General features: G+C 35.4%; 2 protein-coding genes across 5 annotated transcripts in view; one reads left to right on the top strand and one right to left on the bottom strand.

Annotated features, from left to right (window-relative positions):
* The window catches only part of LOC122071156 (histidine-containing phosphotransfer protein 1-like), a 1,939-nt gene extending 979 nt beyond the window's left edge, over window positions 1-960 (top strand). The window contains exons 3-6 of the mRNA XM_042635460.1: window positions 76-144; window positions 380-451; window positions 570-642; window positions 732-960. Of these exons, the coding sequence (XP_042491394.1) occupies window positions 76-144; window positions 380-451; window positions 570-642; window positions 732-782 (265 nt within the window). The 3' untranslated portion in view covers window positions 783-960. The remainder of the gene's footprint in view (window positions 1-75; window positions 145-379; window positions 452-569; window positions 643-731) is intronic.
* A 7,789-nt stretch (window positions 961-8,749) lies between these two features.
* Window positions 8,750-24,048, bottom strand: LOC122071151. 4 transcript variants are annotated; one of them, XM_042635444.1, is made up of 13 exons: window positions 23,490-24,048; window positions 18,916-19,190; window positions 18,454-18,633; window positions 18,145-18,258; window positions 16,448-16,783; window positions 16,144-16,320; window positions 15,682-15,972; window positions 15,134-15,256; window positions 14,701-14,898; window positions 14,247-14,482; window positions 12,075-12,279; window positions 10,118-10,423; window positions 8,750-9,218 (listed from the first exon to the last, which is right to left on the bottom strand). In XM_042635444.1, the coding sequence occupies exons 2-13, from the start codon at window positions 19,093-19,095 to the stop codon at window positions 8,901-8,903; spliced, it is 2,664 nt and encodes an 887-aa protein (XP_042491378.1). In that variant the 5' UTR covers window positions 19,096-19,190; window positions 23,490-24,048; the 3' UTR covers window positions 8,750-8,900. The 4 variants fall into 4 exon arrangements, with proteins under 4 accessions (XP_042491378.1, XP_042491379.1, XP_042491380.1 ...); XM_042635445.1 differs by having other exon boundaries at window positions 23,561-24,048; XM_042635446.1 differs by lacking the exon at window positions 23,490-24,048 and adding an exon at window positions 19,883-20,070.
* Between the last annotated feature and the right edge of the window lie 778 nt (window positions 24,049-24,826).

The raw sequence follows: 24,826 nt of genomic DNA, 5'->3' as shown, positions 1-24,826 counted from the left end.
CCCCCCCCCCCCCAACCCCCTCTAATAGCTTCTTAGATGCTAATGGGTTTTTTTCTTCCTTCTTTTCCTGTACAGTGATCAGCAGATTGTAGATTTCAAGAAAGTGGATGCCCATGTTCACCAGCTGAAGGGTAGCAGCTCCAGGTGTATAAATTTTCTTCTTTTAGTTTCTTCTTTTCATCTCTGAATGTTTGTAGAAAGTCCTATAACCAAAACCTTTGAAACTTGGAAGTAAATTCGACAAGTTAATTCTTGTTAAGAGAATCAAAATCTGAGATAAGGGCAGGAAGATAGAAGGAAACAATTAATTTTTTTTTCCTTGTTCACGTTTCTTGTGGTTGATTTTATGAATAATAAAGAAATTTCATCTGGGTAACAGCATAGGTGCACAGAGGGTTAAAAATGCCTGCATTTCGTTTCGCAACTTTTGTGAGATTCAGAACACTGAAGGGTAAGGGTTGCTTCCTCTATAAAAATGATTTCTTTCCATCATGGACTCCATTTCATTAAGCTAATCAAAAGAATTAGTACTAAAAGCAGTAGAGTGTTTTGTCTATGATCTTGTGCAGGTGTCTCAGATGTCTGCAACAGGTGAAACAGGAGTACTTCCTTGTGAAGAACAAGCTTGAATCTTTATTCAGGGTGAGTATTAAGAACCTTCTTCTCAAACCCATCTCTCTTTCTTTCTGCTGAAGAGCCTGACCCTGAATTTTTCTTTTCATTGGCTGTAGCTGGAGCAACAGATCCTTGCAGCTGGTGGGTCAATTCCAATGATGGAATAAGTGATAATGTAACGTTAATGGTTTGTCTTCTTAACCAGGGAACAAAAGAGTGAAGAAAAATGGAATGGAGTGTGAGTGGTGGTGGTGGTGATGTAGAGAAGCTTTTATGAGCTTTTGTTTTTATTGTTGACAATGTGAGCTATTTCCCTTCACTTATGAAAGGTTCTCTTTTAATTGAGCTTTTGGGCTTTTGTATGATGAGAGACTCTTGAGAGAGAGAGGTGAGCATCTCTTGTACGATCAGATGGGCCAATCTCTCCAATTTTCAGCATAAAAAGCTTTAATACACTTGCTCTTTAACATTCATTACCATTCAATAGTTTGATGTAACATTTGCCCAATTGTAACATCAGCATCTGTTTGGGTCTTTGGACTGAGTCCAGATTGCTGGGTTTTCTAGTTCATTCCTCATTCTTTTCAAAATTCCTCCAACTTGGACATGGACTGGTCATGATTCAAGACTCAGGACTATGGCTTTAGTGAATGATCCCAGTCACCTTAGGTGAATTAGAAAATGGAAATGATAATGGAGTTGTAGCAGTTGGGACTTGGGGTCCTGAGCTTTGCAAGCTCTGTTTGCGTTACTGGGTTGGTTCCCTTTCAATCTACACCTCCAAGCATTGAAGATCATTGAACAGGGTAATCCCATTGAATGGAATCAATCAATGTTTACTATAAATCTTGGCAGGTGAGGGTTTTGTCATTTTTTTTTTTTTGTGCACCATCACAGGAAATTGATTCAGTTTGCAGCAAGGGAATTTGTATATTTACCCAAACCCATTTTCAAATCAGAATCCTAGGTTCTTAAATTTGGAATCGGGGTCTGAATCGGTCTCGAAAAGCGAATTGGTTTCTATTTTTAGAAACTGCAAAAAGAAAGAAACTGACCAGAGACCAACCGATAAGACTGATTGGTTTGATTTTTGTTTTTCTAGATCAAACATCTTTTCGGTTTGGTTTCGATCTGACACAGTATATGCAAAAATCTGAAAAAAAGGAGAAGAATTCTAGATAAACCCGGTGGCAAATGGAGATCAGAGAATGAACACTCAGGCTCTCTCTGAATCAGATAGGGTGGGGAAGGCCACGCTCTAATCTGCATGGATCAATATGCCTTGGTGGAATTGGATGAGGATTGAGGAAGGCGTATGGAGTGGGGATCAGATTCTTTAATAAAGCATATAAATTAACATATGGGAGAGGATCCCCATGATGTCAGTGTTGGAAGGAATTTTCATGCTACTCCAATATTCATAAAGCTCATTGCTCTTCCCCTCACGGGTGAGTGTCATGTCGATCAATTTTCGCCACTAGATGGAGAATAAGCTGATCCACAATTATCCTTGCTTACATTTTATTCCATATATGAAGTGACTTGTCGAGTCCCGTTGGTGTGATTGATTTAAAAAAATATCATTCATGTAAGACTCATATATTCAAAATAAAAAAGAAAATAATAAAAAAATCCAAATGATAAAATAAATTAATGAGGTGATATAGATTCTTGAGTTCCCACATGCCAATGGGTTGTGTTTAATTTGTATGATGATATGAGCGGCTTATGCATCCATTAGTATAGATGTGTTTGGTGAGTGGTCAACCCTTTTTTATCACTTGGAGCTGTCTCTGTGTCTGCTCTCAAATTGAGACAAATAGAGAGAACCAGTACAGATTACAGATCCTCTGTCCCTTGGTTTTTTTTTTTTTTTTCTGGAGTTCTTCCTTATGTTTTATACTTTCTTTTTATACCATCAGTTGTTTTTGTTTCATCTTCATGGACTTTGAACAGACAGATCCAATACCAATCTCCAACCATTTCTTCTAGTCTGCAACTTTAAACTACCATATGCTCTTCCATTAATGGCAACCTTCCTGTGGGTTTTGGGCTTTGTAGCTCCTCTCCCCTTCTTTAAAATATTCATTCAATTCTTTTTGAAGAGATGATGAGGAATGCAAAAGCTGGAAGAAGAAGAATCAGGAATAATGAAAAGTAACTGAAAATGAAAAATGAAAGTTATATATTCTGATACAATTTTTTGGAATATTTTCAATCTTTAGTTGTGATTAGATTGGAGGTTTTAATTTGGTATCAACAGATTTGTTAATATTACTGTTTGGGAAACTTTTATCAACTCCATGGAAGTTGTCAATTATTTGGATGATTTCAAAAAACATATAGAATTTACCATTAAGAGCACTAATGTCCAGCTAAAATCTACCAAGAAATAACATTAAATATTCACAAAGAAAAATCTAATTATCTCGTATGAACCCAAATCGAGTCTAGAACCTAAAATAGAGAAAGAGAGAGAGAAAGGTTTTGGTCATTTTGATTTCTTACCTTACCTAGAGAATTTAAGAGAGAGGATTTTGATATTTTAAAATCCACAGCAACTTGTAAGCGTTCTCAACAGAATTTCCTGAATTTTGTTTATGCACTTAAAAGTGCCATTTATTTCTATATAAAAAAAAATGTCATGCAGTAAAATTTGGTCAATTCTATTTTAATTTTTTAACTATTTGCAATTCCGAAAATGAGCTCAAATCCTCTACAGTGAGTGGTGAATGACAGTGAAGACCAACGGTTGGGGTCTGGGAGGACCTCGGCATGCACCCCAACCGTTGGATCCTCACTGTTATTTACCACTCACCCCTCACTATAGAGAATTTTTGTGCTTCAAATGCACCCCTTAATGGTCTATCTGATTTGACCCATTTTTTTTTAAAGTATTTTGTAATTCCTTACCATTTTTTCTTTTTCTTTATTCTTATAAGCATATTTACGTGTGATACAAGTAAGGAAATTTTCATTTATCATGGATTTTTTTTTTTTTTTTTAATGCAGTTGTATCATGGATCAAAAAATCAAATATAACAACATATAATGAAAATATTTTTCTTTATAGGAGAGGGTTAGAGCTGGTGGCTCTTCACTGTAGAGACTGGGGGCATTGTGACCATTTCTAAAGGGGAGAGAAAGAGACTGACACAGAGCACCTCAATAACATGTCCAGTCTTTTCTCTTTTTTATATTATAATTTCTGGTTTTGAAGGAGGTTCTTCTGCTCAAGCAATGTGGGAAGTCATTCTCCTAGCAAAACCTTATTTTGACCATGTGGCAATGAAGCTCAATTTTATGGACACATGGTTTAGGACCGAGTTTTCCGTTTTGTTGGTAGAAAAGACTGAGTTTTCCTTAAACCATGATGAAGGGGAATCTCTTGACTATGAGGCTTCCAATGCATGTAGAAAGTTATTGGAAGAGTATTATGGAGAACATATTAAAACCCTATAAGGGTTTGTGAACTCTACGATGGTGCAGTGAACCTTCCCAACCGTGAGGTAGAGGAAACTTTCTCCTATGATTTATGTCATTATCTAGTCATTGTTTAATTTTTCAATTAATAAAACTTTAACACATACCAATGTAATGCTTTAAATTTAGTTGAAAAGGTCAAATTTGCTTTGTACCGATTGGAGGAGAGGAACCATTGAAAAATAAGGGAAAAAGACACATACATGGCGTGTCGCCGTGTCAGATGATTAATATTAGCAATCAAAATTTGACAAATGGCTAATCCAAGGGGTTTCCCATCCATCTAATGGTCAAGATGCCAAATAATCAATCCAAATTGTAAAAAGATGTTCGTGTTGGAATCAATTCTTAAATTGTTTGTATAGAAAAAAATTATGGAGTAAGTTTTATATCATCCGAGGTGAAGATAAAATCTCTTTCATCTAAGGTGATTTGATGTTATGATTATTAATCTGGAATACTGAATGTCATCATTGAAGCTCTCCTTTATCTATGAGAGTCTGAAATACTTTTTGTCTATCCAAGGATTAGATCCTATTAATTAAGAGATTCTCCCAATGCAGGTGAAGGGAAACTCGGTCCAAATTTTATATGGACAAAAGATCATCATCATGCTGTTCACGTGAAATGGAACATCCCATGCCAAGTGAATGAGAGCATGGGAGAAGGATGCACACTATGGGCATGTCTAAATTGTTTACAACGAGTAGTAAGGTGCAACGAACATCCAATGACTAGAAGGAAGAGAGCGTGAGAAAGAACAAGACAAACTGGCAACATAGTCATCATTTTCCCATTTTATATTTACTAAGATTTTACACTATTTTCTTTGAAACAAATGATACCTTAGAAAATTCTGATTCAATCAGGAAACTTTGGTCTAAGTTTTTTGGCATGAACACTCTGAAACATCAATCTGACGGTTGAAATCGAAAAGTTCCCTTATGAATCGTTATCGATATATCAATCCAATACCGTTAAGAATCAGATCGATACGTATCGATCACTTTTGTATTTATTTTTAGAAAAAAAAAAAACATATGTTTTTTACTGTTTTACCCCTGAAATGATATGGATAATTAATCAAGTATCGGGTATTTGTTCCAACTGATACCAATACGATATGGCTGATGCAATACCGATACTTAAATTCATGCTCTTAACACCCCCAACCCCTTTAGATGAAGTTTAATCCAATCTATACACATGGGGAAAGCATTTGGAACAGATTGGAAACCATTATTGTAGAGCAGATGTTGGGGCATGAGATCTTATTCGCAAGGGATGGGAATATGCTGTCTTTAGAGAATCATGGGACAGTCTAGCCATAGCAAATATACAATCTAATCCTCTTCTTTTTTATTTTTATTTTTATTTTTTATTTATTGGTAAGTTACAATCTGACTTCCAACAAAAAAGAAAAAAAGTTACAACCTGATTAGGTTTTTATTTTAAAATTTTATGCATGAATACACATGACAGTAGAAGTAGGAGCATAAGCAATTTTCATTTTTGGATTGGTAGACTAGAAGCAAATTCCTAATCAAAATCCTTATATTTGCCCTTTCATAGATTGGATGAGACTAAAATTTTGTGAATGTGCAAGACTCCAAGGATCCCACCCACATGTCACGTTTTAATTCAAACAGAGTTTGATTGGTTAATAATTAAAAAAAAAAAAAAGTTAGTTGTTGAACTAGTGGCTGTAGATGAACATACATGGAATGCATGCCAATAGATGGGAGGATTTTTTCATTCAGTTATATTTTGAAATTTTAACATGTGACTACTTTTACCTTTATGATGTTAATGTGAGTGTTATATCTGCATGTGGCATTGTTGCATCCCCAACATAAAACCGAGAACCCTTCTAATTACTAATTGAGTAATGGGTGCCTTCCCATGAAAACACACTCATAAGTCATAACTAGTAATTAGATGTAGATTATTTATTAGAGTGTTCGCCTTCCCATGTGTCCTGGCATAGGGGCTACACTGTCTTCTATGATTCTTTTTTCATTTTATTATTACTTAATAGCAAAAGGTCTTGTACGTGGCCGTGCATGGTGCACGATTTGTGCACAAGGCCAACAAAAGCCCCATTGAAATGACAAATGCAACACCCCCCCCCCACCCAAAAAAAAAAAAACTATTTGATGAATCGTGGATGGGGGTGGGGTTCCATGCATGAATCTCTTCCCTATATTTAATATAAGGCGTAATAGAAAAAAATAAATTTTTTTCTTGGTTGTTCTACTTGGAGAGATTTTCTAAGTATGCCACCATTTTTTGACATAGAGGTGTGATTTGGCAATTCTAACCATTGGAAATCAAGATAGTGGTTTAGATTGGCCATGTGTTTTTAAACTCAAATTCATTCGAATACCCTCTCATGTTTTAGCATGATCCTTGTCTACATTCATATACGTTTTTGGTACTCTTAACCATTATTAGATCTCTTCTCACTAAAAAAAAAAAAAAAATTGGATCTCTCATATTTTTCAATGCTTTGTTTGACATTGATGAAGTCAATTTAAACTGAAATTTGACATGTGAACAAGAGACTTGGGGTTCCACCCGTTTACAATTTCAGCCTTGTCTGACCTACCCTGTGCCACAACCAAGATCCGGTTGAAGAACTCCAAACCAATCAGCCTAGAAGCAGCTCTCTGAATAACATTTAAGTCATCGATTCACCAATATTTTTTTTCAATTCCCTCAATAAATTAGAATTTTCTATTTTTATTAGGGTCTAAGGTTCTAGCATGTTGGCTATTGCTTTAAACAACCATTTACTTGGTGCTTAAACCAAGTGGAAATGGTGTCTACATCATTATTTAGTCATGTGTTAATTTCACTATGTACATTATAAGGACCTGAAAATGGTTTGAAATGTTTTATGGGAGGACTTTATCTGTTGAGGAAAAAAAAGGGAAAAGTGCCCTGATACTACATGGTGTGCCAGATAGTAGAATGAATCCCAAATTTTATGTTTATAGAAAAAAAATTGATGCTTACTGTCTATAAACATAAACTTTCAAAATTTTCTTCATAAAATGAGAAAATCTAAATAATGCGAAAATAACCCTAGGACATTACTATTCTGATTTATCTAAATCTTCTCATGTAGATGTTCACTTCTCTATCTACATTACACTTTCATCCTAGCTGGCCCCAATTAGTTGAGTTCAAAAATCTCTACATTCAATTGTTAATCCTATTTTTCCTAAATATTGAGAAAATTTTAGTAGGGAAGAAAAACAATGAACTGATTGCATCACTAGAAACCCTTGTAGGGTTTAAATAGAAATTATGAGGATGAAAGAAATAGAAACCTAGCCTAACTTGATAGTATCTTTCCTGATATAAAACCTTAATATTCTTAAATAAAATAGAATTACATATATTTTCCAATATATTATTTTTGTAACATGCCTTGACTGCTGTCACCATCCTTGACCATATTGTCCTTATGAGTTGGAACTCTATCCTTATCAAATATCACCTAATAGTTTGGAAAGCCCAAAATTTGTAAATTTCCTCAAGATTTAAGACCCTAAGGCAATAAAGCAGGCATAGCAAATTACTTCAAACAGAGTGCTCATAGAAATCTGCCAGTCTTTCACCACCAGTCTGACCCTTGGTTTTAGGAGAAGGAAAATTTAGGTTCCAATTACTCATAGAACTCCAGCAGAGTCTTGCACCATTACTCTGAACCCTAGGTGTAGAAGGACTATGTCAGGTTTTTAGGCATGAATCTTGACTGGCTGATCATATATGGTGGGAAACAAGGCTCTGTTGACTGGTTTGTTGATAATTGAATCAATTCCAAATAGGTAAAGACCTTACACTGCCAATCTGAGAACATTATAATGGTCTTTATAATGTCAAAAGTTCTTCATTCATCAAAGCAAGTTGTCATGGTAGATGAGAGACTAGAAACAGAATAGGTAAGAGGGAAAAAAAAAAAAAAAAAAAAAATTTGTATAATTTACCTTGTGGAATAAACTTGAGCACTGAAAAGAAATATCTTCCATCCACTGATAATTTTAAATTTATCCAGTGCGTCTAAACCCTGTATTCAATAAAAGAAAGAATTATTTAAACTCATATTGACCTAAGGCTTAAAAGAACAGATATCATTAACTCCATTACCTCTTATCCAGAAATGAGAGCAATCTTTCTTGCTGATAACCAGTTTCATTGCCCAAGTTTTGGGAGGATCATTGTATTAGTAGTTCAAGGTCCCTCTGCTGTTGTCTTCATCGTTTCATGTGAAGAAAATAACATTTTTTTTTTTTTTGGGAAAAGGGTGCTCTTTCACTCGAGGAAGAAAAAGTACAAGAAAAGATACAGGAAAGAAAGAGATAACAGCAGAAAAAAAAAGAAAAGTGTACAGAGTAGCCCAGAGAGGAGTAAAGGACCTTCTAAAACCAAGAGAGAACACCACCACCTCACCTATGATCTTCCAACTCCCATATGCCCAAAATGATTCTACCAATTCCACAAATAGGTTACAGCATTTCCACTGAACTAGTGATACAGATACACCCCCATACATTCTGTTGAATGTAGGCTAGATGATGTGATATCATGAGAACTGATGCAGCTTTGAAAATGAAGGAATTAGGAGCATTTGAATTCAGACAAGGAAAGAAAAAAATTCAGGTGGGAAATTTTTATTTCTTTTAGCTATTCAGCAACTGATCTTCTAAAGTCACTGACTGAAGAAATCTGAAGCAATACAAGTCAAAACTGTCGTATATCAACAAAGAAATAAATTACTATTATTGGAGAATACTTCAGTTTTTCCCGTTATTACTGACAGTTTGATTTGATGGTGTATTCCAAATTATTTTCTGCTCATCAAAGCTGCTAATCACAGCAGATTGCAATTTATCACCAAGTAGTTTTGCAAAGTGATGATAATACTCCATTGGTTTCACACTTTCTAATATTTTGACTAATTTTCCTTGCTTTTTATCAATGAAAATTTGTCCGTCTTTGGATTCATCCCCCCTAGCGATGACCTTGATGGACTTGACTTGGAAGACTGGGTGCAGGCGATGATCATCACCAGCTGCTATTGTTGCACCGAGGATTTCTCCTAGGAATATATCCTGAAGCAGAATAAACAATAGAAAATGAAAAAAAATGCTAAAGCTGCAACAACAATAAGAGCAGAATAACCTACTTACTATTCAAAATCATAAATCCACCCAATGCAAATAAGTAGTAGAAGCCCACTCTTATAGACAAAGGTAGATAAAAAAATAGCAACCCAGTGCATGAGGCTCCAACTACTGCAGGGTCTGGGAGGGGCAAATGTATGCAGCCTTAACCCCCTGCTTCGCAGGAGAGGCTGTTCCAAGTTTCGAACCTGTGACCAACATGTTGCAATAGTGAAACTTAACTGTTGCACCACAGGCTTGCCCACTAGCCAAAGGTAGATAGGCCTACAAAAAGGGCCACACCCCATTGCAAGTTTCGCTTTCCTAGGGTATGAGGAGGGTTGGACTGGAAGTGGTTATAGCCTTTGGCATCTATTGCAGAGAGTTTGACTATACTCAAACTCAAAGCAGCTCTTCATGCTGGCAGCCTGAGCTTTAGTGATGGCCTTTCATAACAGTGCAAAGTGAGGTTTTCCCAGGATATCAACCACTCTACTACTCTCTCCGAAGCACACAAAACTATGGAGTTCTGATGGCATCCAGTGCATGAATGCTGGTAAATAGACCAAGCTATAAAAGATTTGCAATGACCAAAGAAATTAATTGTTATTCATAGAAATGCAATGCTATGTCCATGTGATGTGTCTACCAACATGCAAGTGTGTTATCCAAGCAATATGCTTTGGTACTTTTTTTACCAGAGGGGCACATGAAGTTAGTTCCTACAGGAGAATTTTCATCAGACGAATCCAGACTTTGACTGTCACAAGTACAGGTTCCTCCAATAGGGTCAATGAAGTGATGGTAACACAACAGAAATTTCTTTTCAGAAATCGATATTACTTTACCATATGATGATATATTTGATACTTATGCTGCAAGTGATGCAGCGTTGACAGTAAACGGTAGGTAAACACAGCTTCAGGAGTCTTCTTTGTGAGCTTCAAACTTTCCAGAATCTTATGAAAAGAATTTACTTTCCGTTGAATGCCGAGGGGGATGAGTGTGATGTTGAGTTCTGAGTTGAAGACCACCTTTGCAGCAAAAGGGTCAAGAAACATGTTTAGTTCCGCATACTTGTTTGAAGGAACTATGAAGACATTTCCATGATCCATCTTGTCATAGCTGATGTGTCCCCCAACTATGTATATATTCTGCATTGGAATTCAAAACAGTGGATAATAAACATAGGTATGGTATTAGGAAAAGGAAAAAAAAAATTACTGCTTTAATAGCATATATGGTCTTTTATAGTGCCATAGCAGAAGGATTCATGCAGCACATCTCAAATATGGATAAAAGCTAGAATAATGATGGTGTCATAATTTTTTTTTTTTTTTTTTTTTAAAGGACTCCTAATTCATCTCTGTATGTCCTGTTTTGATTTCTTCTTATTCAATCATCAGACACCACTTATCATTATCGAAATGGTGAAGTATAACTATGCACCAGATTTGAAGATAAGATTTACTTCTCAGTCAGTAATCACAGTAGGTGCTAAAGGAAGCTCATGCTATATCTGGTGCCTCTGGAAACATATGCACCAGATTTGAAGATAAGATTTACTTCTCAGTCAGTAATCACAGTGGGTGCTAAAGGAAGCTCATGCCATATCTGGTGCCTCTGGAAACAGAGGTACATGCATTCTAATAAACCAAGGAGAATTCTCAAGTTATGCACATAAATTAGTTCTTTCTCATTTAGTTGGATGTCAACTCAAAGAAATTTAAGGCATTCATTGATCTGTTTAAGGTGGATGCTGTTTTATGGGCTTGAGAAATTCCCTTTTTTTTTTAAATAGATTTTTAATGTCAATGAAGAGTAAAGAAATATATTGTATACTGTTTGTTCACCAACAGAATACTTGTTGTTTGCCTATCAAAAAGAGAGTTATCAAACGACAGTGTTAATAATGCAGAAAATTAGACAGCACCAAAGTAGCAGTCTCTGAATTTTCTGACTAGAATGCCAAGCATTTTATGTCATTTCTCGAGTTCCATAAGTTATTTACAACAGCACATTCTTGGGCATGGACATCCTCAGACCTGACTTCTGTCGGAGTGTTACTCTTAAGGAGGAAGTACTACATAATAATCATTTAGGTTAATTTCTTCTGGGACAATAAAATCCATTAATGAATGACAGTAGAAATTGGCAAAGAAGATTTAGCAGTGACCTAGTATAGGTCAGGTAGGTGGGACGAACTAGCACATTTATGATAGACTAGCCTTGATGAGGGAGAATAGACCTAATTTAAAGGCAGGGGGCTAACAAATGTTGTGGAGCCCTGACTACCCAAGGGTTCCTCCACAAGGTTAATCAATGGAAAATAAGCCAGAGCCCAAAATGAAGTCCACAGACATGGTTGATGGACATGCGAGTACTACTCTACAAGCCTTGTTGATCCTTTGTTTCTTGGCTCAACTGTAGCTTCTCTTGAACTGTTGAAGGCCTTCTACTGGATCAGAAGTTCCTTATAGAAATGGTAACTGTTTGCAGCTTGATTTGGTTATCCAGCCTAGAGCATAAGAGTTCAGTTGTACAGTTCTTGGTTTACTCCTCTCAAAAGTAGAAATTTTCTTGAACAATATGATCTAGTATGTGTTCAAAGGGAAGCTAACATACATGATAAATCTCCCCAAGAAGGCTACTAAACCATGCACTTCCGATGAGAATGCCCTTTTATATGAAAGGGGAATTAAGACACATCCTGGGAAAAAACAATTCAATGAACACAGTAGATTTATCATGGGACCATATATCTTCTCCGTGATATATGAGACTGCAAGAGAACAAAAGACTGACCTGAATCACCGAGCTGATATTCTTCTCTGAAAGAATAATATTTGCCAAACTCGTCAAAGGTCCATTGGTTAATATAGTAATTTTTGACCCTGGATCCAGTGATTCTGAAATGTTCTTCCAAACTTCTAAAGCTAGTGGTTGTCTAAGTTGGGGGTGATCAGTATCTCTAGGAGCTCCATATTTCACAGAATTTTCTGCTGTATACCTGAAATACAACTCCAAATGCCACACAAATATATGCTGAGAGAGCTTATAAGTTGTCACTGCCAAGGAAAAAAAGAAAAAGAGAGTACATTTATACGTCAGAATGGAAAAAATCATCAATTCAGCAGTCAGTTCCTTTGCAGTTTGATAATGATCAAGTCCCTCCCAAATGTTACCTGGATACCACGGTGAGACCTGTCTTGATTACATGAGTGATGCAGCACAACAAATAACCAGAGATAATTCATCTGGTTCTAGAGATTTCAGGTGTGAATAAAGAAGCACAAAGAAGAAATGACTACACAGAGTACATGTCCTCCTCGACAGGATAGAAAGTTCTTTGTTTTCTTTCTGAGGGGTGGTGGTGGTTGTGAGAATTCACCATGTTTGGAATTTCCACTAATCCACTAAAGAAAGTCACACAACTTCTTCTGTATCTTCAGGTTCTATGAAAACTTTCATGACAAAAAATGCTCCAGTGGAGGTCCCAACAAAAACCAAGGGGATCTTACCTTTTCAACTGGCTCCATGTGAGAACCATAGACCTAAGTTTTTTGTAATGTGGTACCAGGTCTATGCTCTGTTATGTGTTGTGAATCTTGTGACACTTTTTTGGATGGTAATATTTCTTAAACATTACCCCTATTCACATCAGGGGGTAAAAAAGAAGGCTCCCTCTTCTCTTCACTTCCCTCCAATGTTGGATTTTACTACAATCTAGCTCACTAATCCTACATAAAATGTGTTAAACAAAAAATAGGAAAGTAACAGAAAATTCTTAAAATTCAAATAAATTATTTGCTCAATGACAGAAAAAAATGGACAATTTAGTCCAAATTACTAGTTGACATGCTTGGTGATCCTTTTTCTTAATTAATTTCAAATATAACCCAAAGTGCAAGTAGTTAAAAAACTGTATAATAATAACAATATAGTTATGTATTAAACTTATACTAATTCACCCAAAAAAAAAAACTGATACTAATGCATACATACAAATATGTAAACATAGATACATAAGCAAAAAAACACTCCAGATATTTGGAGTTGGCATTTCAATTTTGCTCCAAACTCTTGCTTGAAATCATGCTTTGCGTACCTAGGTCTAAGTCTGTTTCACCAACTGGTCGAATGGTTTACCTAGTCTCCAAGATGCACTTGGCAATGTGTTATGGACAGTTGCATGAAATTAATCTTCCACGCATCATAATATAATTCTCCTAGCAAGTGATGCTAGCCCTTTAACAACTATAATATGAACCCTACATATGGAAATCTAAAAAAAAAAAAAAAAGAATAAAAATACTCAATTATCCTTACTAAATCAATGTTACTCTCACCATCCATGCATATGTTGAACCCAACTGGAACTAATGTCACCCCCCCCCCCCGGGCAAAAGAAAGAAGGAAAAAAACCTCCAGTTAATTTCCAGACACTACTCATTACACTAACAAACATGAAGCTCATTGCAAGTCTCCCAAGGCATCCCTTTTATATGATCATGGCTACTGAGGTTAGCAAAACTTTTACTGATACAATATAACCTCAAAATCTTCTCAATCCTCCCACAGATCTATCACTATCTCGCTACAAGAAAAAGTAATTCCATCTTCAAGGTCTAAAGAGTGACTTCAGAAATGGATATTTCAACAAGGAACCTTAACCTGAAAGACAATCTAGTGAGGAAAATTCATCATTTCAGACCTTGTTCATTGTAGAGATTACAACCTTTTAGCAAAGTAGGAAAAGCATCAAAATATAGTGTTCAAATTGATAATATCTTCAAGATGATTAATACATTGTGATAAATAATAAATTGCATAAATATGACATGGAAAAAATTCAGCATTGGAGTTTGCCCAACATTTTTCTTGCACCAAAAGATATACAGACATCTGAATTATACAGATATATACTCACTAAAATACTTTAATATTTAGTACCATAGGAGAGACTGCATGGCTTACCTTCTAGGGCTACGTGGCAAATTGCGAGCAAGCCCATAAAGTGTATCAGAGTCTATAAATCCACCACTACCATTTGGAATAGCTTTTGTGTACCTGCAGTCTCCATAAGTTTGATTAATTGCATATACATCGCCAAGACCAACTGGGATGTCGTCACGGCCCATCATATGTAGTACATCATATATGATATCTATGGTAGCAGCATTTGCCCAGCCAGTCGGACTTACTAATATTCCCTGAGGGGTGGGGGAACATGTGTAGATATATTAAAACCAATTTCAGATGTAATGAAAACTGGCTCCAATACTGGACCTTAAGTCCCTCATCATTTCCATTAAACCTACTTATTTGCAACATCAGAAAGACAGAATTCATATTAATTAAAGCTACATTAAGCTATTCGTAGAGGCTGTTATAACCAGTACAAACAGGAAAAGAAGGAGAACCAGTTTACCTTGAGATTGATTACTTCGACAGGTACTTTTAGGAGATAGATCAGAGCTACAAAATCTCCAGCACTCATATCCATGTCGAATACTACAGGTTTCCCCAATTTTTTATTCCCAAAATCTGGCTTGTAATAAACTTCCTTATAATAAGGAAACTGTGTTGTAAAATTAAATCTTCCAGTTCCCTGAGGGAGATTCAAAACCTGCACTCACAAAGACAAGTAAGAACATTTTTTCTTAATTGTATTCCTTGGGAAGGAAATGTAAATCCAAAAAAAAGAGAGTGAATGAAAAAATTACTACTAAATTCTTTATCAATCTCCATTCACTTTAATGCATTTCAAAACTATTATCCACATCAAGAAGGAAGATACATGCGTTTGAGAAAATTTGACATGAAAAACATGTTTACAGGAAATAAGTCAAAGAAACACTTACATCCAAGAAACTTATGAAATATTCTCTGTCAAGTGGGCTGCTAAGATTTTTATTTGGTTTTGCCTTTGTAGCAACAAGAACTCGCACAGCCTCTGCACCTTTTATCTCCTTTGTGTAACCATCCTGTTTCCATTTGTTAAATTTTGTTAGCAGATATATCTTTTTTTTTTTTTTTGAAGGTCAAACTATGCAATACCTCCTAAATGTAACATGAACAAACTTTTCAAATGGAGAACTTTATACTTTGCCCCGGAAAGTGTCGCATTATTTATCTTTTGGTCTCCCCCCCCCCCCCCCGCCTTTTTTTTTTTTATGGAGCAACATATCATACATGGACACATTTTTTTTCTGAATCTTTGATTGGAAAACTCAAAGTATATCCAAGCTACACCATAAAAAAAAATTCTATTTAAACAGTGAATTGGAAACCATAGCCTAATTATTACTTAAAAAGTAAAACCCAAATACATCAAATAGAGTAGAGTATCTAACAAAAATCAAATGAAACATCTAAAGAGAAATTACTTTTCCATCTAGAAACCAAATACCTCGCATTTCCCTTTTCCATTTCCATTGTCCACAAGGCAAAATGGATCAATAATTCCTGTCATGACATGACCACTATGCACTCCATTCTTCGGCAGATTAAACTCTGGCTTTAAACGGTGGTCAAAAAATGGATTTGAACCATCAGATACTCCATATGGTTTATTTGAAGTAACAACAGTAATGTTCATATATTCCATCTCGGCAAATTCATTTTCCCCATCACGGTTGTGCAAATTACGCATGATTGACACTGCTACACCAGAGGTAAATGAGTCCCACATGAAATAGCTCTGCAAAAAGTCATTCAATACTTATTAGCCCAGCTTGATCACTGAAAGGAATAACATTTGTCATGTTATTTTACAGTAAGAACATGTAGAAGGCCTGAATTCACAAATATTTCACAAGTATCATACAAATGAATAAAACTCAAGATCAAAAAATTCTGACAAATTAATTACCGTATAAAATTGGTTATCAAACCAAGTATCACGAGTCAGTTTTAAAGACCGGAAGCAGTACTGTGCCTCATATGTTTGCTGTCTCTTTTCAAATTCTATAAAGAACTTCTCAGTTATGGGGATTGTGTTTGTTGCATCTAGGGGAACAAGGGTAATTGGGATTCCTGAATGGAAAACCTACAATCAAAATGAAATTTATCAACAGCATAACAAGCCTTTACAATTATAGTCAATGGATAAGGAGTATCCATAGTTTTCTTTAAAGATAATTATGCATATTTTAGTCTTCAAACAATTTAATTACCTGGTATGCTGCAAAAGGATCTTGAAATATGTTAAACTCTGCATTAGGATTAACAGTGTAGGCTGTAAACAAATTTCCATGGTCCCCACACTGTTGTGGCTTGCAAGAGGAGCTGGCATTCTTTGGGCAACAACCCGTCGGGTTTTTTGACCTCACACCACCACCCATTATATAAATGTGCTGAATATTTTTCTTCAGATGAGGATTAGTCATAAGGAAAATGGCAATGTTAGTATGCGTCCCAATCATAAAAAGAGTTATAGGACCCTTGGATATTGTGTCAATCAAAACTTCTTGAGCAGTGGGCTGGCGAAGAGGGGAATATTTCCTGTCTCCCTGTTTTAACCAAAAATTACATTAGCAAGTGTGTTCATTACACAACACGAGAGAGAAAGCAATGAGGCTGTGCTCATATAATGTAGGAGCAGAAACCAGTTCTAGCATTAACAATATCTTTATTTTAGTAAGCAAGTAGCATAGCTTTTGAAATCAGGAAACATACAGTTCTTACTGGAGCGAGAGTATGGAAATAATTGTTTTTACTTTAGTCATGCAAGATCCCATTTTTAATGGTACTAATCTTAGCTATTGTAAACCATACAAAACAAAATTTCAATGGTGTCAAATATATTGGGATTGGTTAGAACTTGAGCACTATAATGGCCACCCCACCATTTTGGGATTGGAGACATAAATTCTGGTCCAACATTCCAATCGATCCAGAGCTATATCAACTGTTAATGTTCCATCCCTTCGCACAACCTAAATCTTCATTGTTTTCAGGCTTCCAATAACTTTGAACCTGAACCAAGCATGTTGTCACAGGTGTCATCATAGGTCTTTGTTGTACATCCCAAAGCTTTCTAGCCTCTCTTATTTATGCTGTGCTTCCCTAGTCATTCCACTTGAGCATCTAAATTTTCACATATAAACTCACCCTATGGCATGTTCCTTCCTGATGATGCATCATTCTGTCCTTTGTGTGTCAGTTTTATTTTTCATTCCAAAAAATTATTTTGTGTTGGAAGCATTGGTTGATTAGCACTCCACATACATAAGAGTGACGCAGCACGGTTTTATACTACATCTTCCCTGGTCTGACCTTCTTTCCACATAATAGACTAAAGATTATGAAACTGTAACCTCACTGCATTTCTTGTGGCCAAGGGATAAGTGATCCACTCTACTTAATTAGTATGAATCTGTAGTTTTGGCAACACTCTTCAAACCCGTGGTCTGCATCCCAAAAGATACTTTGCTTTCAAAAGCAAAAGTAAAAAGAACTGACACAATCTTTAAGTTTGATTTGAATGCCAAAAATAACTCTGCAATTTCAGAGCATGTAGAAACAAGCTTGAGAAGGTTGCCACAGGGGAGGTTACCCCCACAATAAAAATGTAGTATGCATACTTCTAGATATGCTAAAATTATAATAGAAAATAAATGAAGCAAAACTCAGATAAAAAAAAAAAGTAAAACTAGATAAAGGATTGAACAGTATGATTTTAACTACTCAATGACTAAGTTCATAAGAATAAGTTGATCTGAGAAACGGTTAAATAAAAGAATTCAACAGAGAAATCAACAAGATGCATTGGGAATGAAAATATATTTATGGTAGTTTGAAACCCTTCACAGGAAGTCAGTTCAGCAGGCAAAGCTTGTTAGGAACCCATAATTGCTACAGAGTTTGATACCTGCGGAAGAAAGCCTCTTCGTATGCCATAATTTGTAGCAATATCCAACCGTCCCCCAAACCGCCCTACAGGTATAGATTGTCTGTACCTACAAGCTCCTGCTGTTGAGTTACCCTGTATTTTAAACACTAGAAAAATGTAACATATACTGAAAACAATATTGACTGGCTAGTAGGTAGTAAAGCTTCCAAACCAAGGTTCCAACAGAAAACTCTTCTAGGAAAGCAGGAGAGTTAGCAAGAAATTCTCTACAAATGATTTTGAAAAATGTCTTAAGCACTATGGATTCAACCAGTAGTCCTTCTGTACCTGCTCAATTATAGGAAGATATCCACCAACATTTGGAAGTATGGTACCATCTGGTAATATAATACCATCACCTCCAACTCCAACTTGAATGTCGTCCCGACCCATCATGTAGAGAATGTCATACACTTGATTCACAGCATGCCCAGCTTCATTCCATGAATTGGGGTTGATAGTTACTGCCTGTAGCAAGGTAATATCTCATGATGCAATATCATTTGGAAATAAAGGAAGAAGAGACTTATAAATGGTATAAGAAGAAGCATTAAATATTAGACTATTTCCAAACTCAATCACAACATCCCCCTACAGATGCAATTTGGTTAAGTCTGTCAACTAGAAATTTACAAAGAATTTTTTTTTTTTTTTTTTTATAACTCTCAAGCATAAGCAAAACCAAATGAAGAAATTTAATTTGTGATCACAAAGAAGCAATTTTTCAGTTGTGGGTGAAAGAAGCAAAACCTGCAAATGGAATTCTGATTGGTTCTGCTTCAAAAGATACAAGAGTGCAAAGAAATCATCAGTATCAACATCTGTATCGAAAAGAATCCGTCGAGGCAGAGCTTTTGCAGAGCAAAGGTCTGCAACTCCAAGAAGCCCAAACAGAACCAGTGGCCAAAGAAATCTCCACAGTAACGACATTGGCCCTGTAAAAGAGAGAAGCCACAAATTTCTCACGTAGAATGTGTAACCAGAATCACTTCATCACCATAAACTGTTCCATCAGTCTCTCACCCCTGAAAATAGATTACAGAGCACCCGTCACTTCCAGTTTTCATCACCAAGCACCAAAACAACAACAACAAGAGAAGCCCAATTTGGGGAGAGAATTCAAAACTAAAGCCAATACATGCATCAATGGAGGGAAGAAAACCCAGACAGTAAATTGAGGACAAGGCATATGAATCGAGACCCATTAGGAGGAATTACAGTGATTTAATAGAGCAGCAATGGCCAATGGTTGCTTTGATGCTTAGTGGACTTCCATAATCCATTCATTCATTTCCTTCCTCATAGTAGAAAGAACGTGGGAAAGAGTATGTGTTAAGAGAAGATTAGTACAAGAACTAAACAAGGGGCAGCGTAGAAAATGAGAAGAGACGAAAGTCGTCTTCATTTGCAAGATCCTTGGAAAGATACAGAGAGAAAGAGAGAGACAGAGACCAAGCTAGAGAGAGAGAGAGGTTGGAGCCTGGGGGGATGTTCAATGTTTCCCACATGAGAGAGACACTTCTAAACAAAACTTCTTCTTGACTTCCCCCTTTTGTAATAATTATTAAAAGGGAAAAATCTAATGAAATGATGACACGAGATCCAATTATTTTCATTTATTGTTGTTTTATGCTTAGTAAATATCGACTTCAAAGTTTGAATCTTGAAACACACCAGAAGGAAGTAGAGAAGGATAGATGTTGAAATTTTTAATTACTTGTAGATTCTGTGTCGCCCATTGAAGTTTCAGAGAAGGAAGACTCCGTGGCAGGGACCATCAACAAAGACGACAAGAAGGGAGCAGAAAAATTGGAATTTGGAAAGCTTAGATTGAGATGGGTTTGAAGACAACAGGGAATAGAATTATTAGAGAACTTGGATTCCTACAGTGGGTTCTGCTTCTGCCTTTGACTTTACATTTTCATTTTATTGGAGGAAATCTGGTGAGGCCTCAACCTTTTAGATCTCATTTTCATTCTTCTGTTCTGTTTTTCTGTTCTGGTTTAGTTTTGGACCATTTGGTTGGTAAATTCATGAAAAAGAAGAATAAAAGTGAAGGGAAAGAATCAAAGATTGGAAGTTATAGACTGTTGATGCTAGCTGGTCCTACATATCTCTTAAATTAATGAAAAACTTTCTCCATTAATGGTAGTTAAGCTGTTAATTGCGTATAGCTTGAGTTTTGAAGAATAGAACCAAGGAAGGATTAGGCCAGGGATTACTTTAAACTATGTTGTCTCCTTTACAAATCACTTCATGGGTCTGAAAACTCTTAGGGCATGCTCAGACGCATATACCCCCCCAAAAAAAAAAATCCAAATCCAAGAAGATCATCCACTAAATTGGTTTTTTAAGGCAAAAGTCTCAACATATAATATTATTTTTTTTGTTTTTTGACATTTGTTTTTTAATTTTTAACACAAACTTGATAGTTTATGGAGGAGGTTTCCCTGAGGCCACAATGAATGGATATCAGTTCATCGTGCCATAATTATTGATCTCTACAATCGGGGGGAGATATATGAATAGAGAGGGGGAGTCGAATCAATACTTCAACCAGGGGTGAAGTAAAAAATTGTCTATCATTTTTTAATCCAAATATACTACACTATTAAAAATTTATTTTAATTGATCAAGGCAAAATGACCACTTAAGATCAATTTTGCATTTAAACTAGGGAATTAAGTGGGAACTTTATATTGATGAGACTTAACATGATTTTGTTGTAAACCAGTATAGGTATGCCTAAACGTTAATCTTTTTTTTTTTAAATAAAATCTTTATCGAATTTTAGAAAAAAAATTCATCATGTTGTTGTAATTTAATACTAAATATTAAACATTATCTACACTAATTATGCACAATCAATTCCAACTATAACGAGATCTTGCAACTTCTGGGGTAAAAATTTTTAACCACAAAGAAGAATTTCATTAAAAAAACAAAGCCCATAAAGACGGATCAAGGTAGAAACCATGGGTCCCCCTCCTTACATTTTCATTTCCATGGTAAACATGTAAGTAAATAGATAAGAGTTTTACTTAGATTATGTTTGGTTGCAAGGGGAATTAAAGGGTATGGAAGTTAAATTTTCATACTTAAAAAATAAATATATGTAATCATTACCCATGTGACTATATCATTACTTCAAATCATTCCATATATCGTTATAAAATTTCACTTTACTCTACATCCAAAACCCTTTGCTATATTATGTAAAATAAATATTACATGTAAAATGTATTATTACCAAATATAATTAAAGAAATCAAATAGTTTATATAATCACATTGAATCACATGGGATAATGATTATAAACATTCTTTTTTTAAATATGAAAATTTCACTTTCCTTCCCTTTAAATCCCCTTGCAAGCAAACGGAGCCTTAAAAAACTTTCTAATTATTCAATCACTTAAGAAAACTATATCAAAATTTGACTTAGAATTTATCAATATCAAAATTTGACTTAGAATTTATCTTTTTTCTAGTAAGAAAATGGGGACCTTAAAAGATATTAATTGTATTATAGAAAATTTACTTGTATTTGACTCAAAACACATGTGGGATCAACAAGTTTCCATTTATTTTTATTTTCTTGTCTCCTAGAAGCTGACTTTGGAATCCTATAAACAAAACCTAATTAGTTCTCCCAAACACACAGTAAAAGTAAAGATCATCTACAGTTAGGATAAGAAGATTCTCACTATAATTAAAGTTAAAACAAATCTAATAATTATATTTTAATATAACTAATGTCAGCGGTTTTAGTTGTCAATGATGAGAACAACTTTGACCAAAAAGATGAGAGTGTGGAGCCATGTAATGCATATATGGCAAAAACTAAAAATAAAAACCCCACCATTGTAAAGTGCCCCCCCACTCCCCCACCTTCACCTTGCACCAAAGGTGGCTCCCCTCTCTTGTACCCCTAGCTGCCATGACTTGTATGAGAGAGAGAGAGAGTTATGTCTTAGTCTAGTGTGCTAAGTAAACAAAGCTCTCATTGAAGCCATTGAGAACTGAGGAATGAGAATTGAGAAAGAGTGGAAGACTAGAAGAGGTCCCCTACTTTCCCCCTTCTTTTCATTTTTTTTTTTTCCTTAAAAAATGCTCCCAAACTCTATAATAATATTTTTTATTTTATTTATTTATTTATTTTTATAGAAAACTCTATAGTAATATGAAATGATCTAATTCAAAAGCATATATACCCACTCCACATATTTTGTTGGTTGGTTTTCATAATTAATTTTTTCTTTTTTTTTCTTATCTGTTATTCATCCACGTGGCTCACAACTCACAAGTAGTGTCTCATGGTTGGTAAAGGTTTGGCCATGCAGGGCCCCCTCCATTGTCTATGCTAATGTATAGATTTGATGTTCATAATCATTTTGCTTATTTCTTTCTTTGACTTAGATAGATTAAATGCATCAGCTGTGACCATCAGATTGAGCACCTCCCCCATTTTGGAACACAAAATCCTTAACCACCAAAAAAGGATCAATTGAGATAATATATATATATATATATATATATATATTGTGATGTCACTAAATAATGGTTGGATGATATGGAATGTGTATCTTTCAACCAAAGTTTGGGTTTACCCTATAAAACTCAACTCAATTTAATTCAGTTTTATTCAAACTAAATAGGATTAATTACATGGCATAAGTTTAATAATGTGTAAACTTTTATGTCCCATTTTCCCCAAAAAAATTATGAAAGAATAATACACACCCCACGCCCCCCCCCCCCAAAAAAAAAATAAATAAATTGAGGAACAACATATTAGGTTCAGGATAGGTTTGTTATCAAATCCTTGGATTGACACCATTAGGAATTGATTGATGCTAACCCACCCCATGAAACGTGTGAGGCATTGGAAATTGCTAAACTGAGTCTTTTCCATGCCAAACTGATGTAGGGGGGGTTCCTAGATGACTAGGTCTCCTACAAGATTAACTAACTAGGTAGGTTAACTCAAGGGGCTTAAGTAAATAAGACCAAAGAATCTCAGCAAACACGATTAAGCATGCAAGATAAAGCGAGACTAATAAACAAAGTAGCCAAAAGCAATATTAATCTAGACGGAAAAACACATAAATTCTTACTCAAGTTTCAAATGGGGACATGGGGAAAGGAACAAACGACATATGAATATTAGGTTCAGCACAAATCCATCTAGACACCCAAATTAGATATGCAACAATCGATAAAATAGGCATAAACAAAGGGCAAGGGCAGACTTCAACGTCAATGTGTTGCAATATATGTAATAGGGATTTAGGGAGGTAGGGAGGATTTAGTTTAGTACTTTACCATACTATTATTCAAATCTGAGGAGAGAAGAAGAAATACAGGTTCTCCAAAATAAAGATGTTGTAGTCCACCTTTTGTTGAAGAAGATACATCCAACCAATTGTAGAGAGAGTAGCAGCAGTGGTGTAAAGGCAGCAGTGTGCAGCAGTGCAGTGAGGTAAGGCAGCAGGTGCAGCAGCAGCAATTTTGTAACGCCAGTAATGTGTTGCAGCAGCAGTGAAGTAAGGTAGCAGGTGCAGTAATAACAACACAGCAGCAAAAAAAAAAAAAAAGAGATAAGACTGAAAAGAAAGAGAGGGAGGCGGGACAAGAAGATTGAGAGAAGAGAGAGTCGAGAGAGTAAGGGAGGAAAGAGGCGAGAGAGAAAGATGAGAGAACGAGAGAGAGAGAACCGTGAGGGGTTTGGGGGTTTATTCTTGTTTTCAATATTCTTCATCAATTGAGCATGAATAATGGCCAATGGCCTTACACTTAAAGAGAGTAAACTTCCAAAAATAAAAAGATACTTAGAAACTCAATTGCATGAAATAAAAACTACCTAATAGATCAATATAAAGAAATTCTAGTTTCCTAATTGTGTAAGACAATCAAATATCGCTAGATTTAAAGCAAAGTACTAGAATCAAATAAGATTTGGTGGGGTACACAAAATCTTCCAAGATCTTCTAAAAATCTAGATCGATCTTGGGACCAAATAAGATTTGGTGGGATCCACAAAATCTTCCAAGATCTTCTAAAAATCTGGATCAATCTTGGGACCTACAAGATCTTCTGAAATCTTCTAAGATCTTCTAAAATCTGGATCGAGCCCACAAGATCTTCTTCTTTCTATTCTTCCAGCCACAAAGATGGCTGCTTCTTCTTCTTCTTGCGTCTGTACACTTTGATGTCCCCATCACAAACTAATAAGCCTAATGTTGCAATCCATACCAAAACTTGCTTGATAATGGGTGGGGTAATGTCGGTATCAGGTTTGAGTCATTTAACTCATCCTATTGCCATTGTAGAGTTTGTCTAAAGGGGTCTAATTTTTTTCATTTTTAAGTAAAAAAAGTCTCATGCATTCAAATCATTCAAGGAAAAATCAATTACAATAGTAGTCTTCCTACTTAAAATAGAAAAAAACCAAAATTTATTACAAGAACACTCAATTATAATGAAGGAAGAGAGTGTCCTATGTGACAAAAGGAGTTTCACGGCGATTAAAACCAAAGTTGTACTCCATTAAAGGGTTTTTTTCTAAATGATACTGTAATTATTGATGTCACTTAATTTAGTATCAAATCATCAAATTGATTGGACAGTTTTGTCTTTTTACTTTTTTAATGTTTTTACCT

The sequence above is a fragment of the Macadamia integrifolia genome, unplaced genomic scaffold (genome assembly GCF_013358625.1).
Source record: "Macadamia integrifolia cultivar HAES 741 unplaced genomic scaffold, SCU_Mint_v3 scaffold_190A, whole genome shotgun sequence".
In the NCBI taxonomy this organism is placed as follows: Eukaryota; Viridiplantae; Streptophyta; class Magnoliopsida; order Proteales; family Proteaceae; genus Macadamia; species Macadamia integrifolia.
This window is presented reverse-complemented; position numbering and strand designations above follow the sequence as displayed.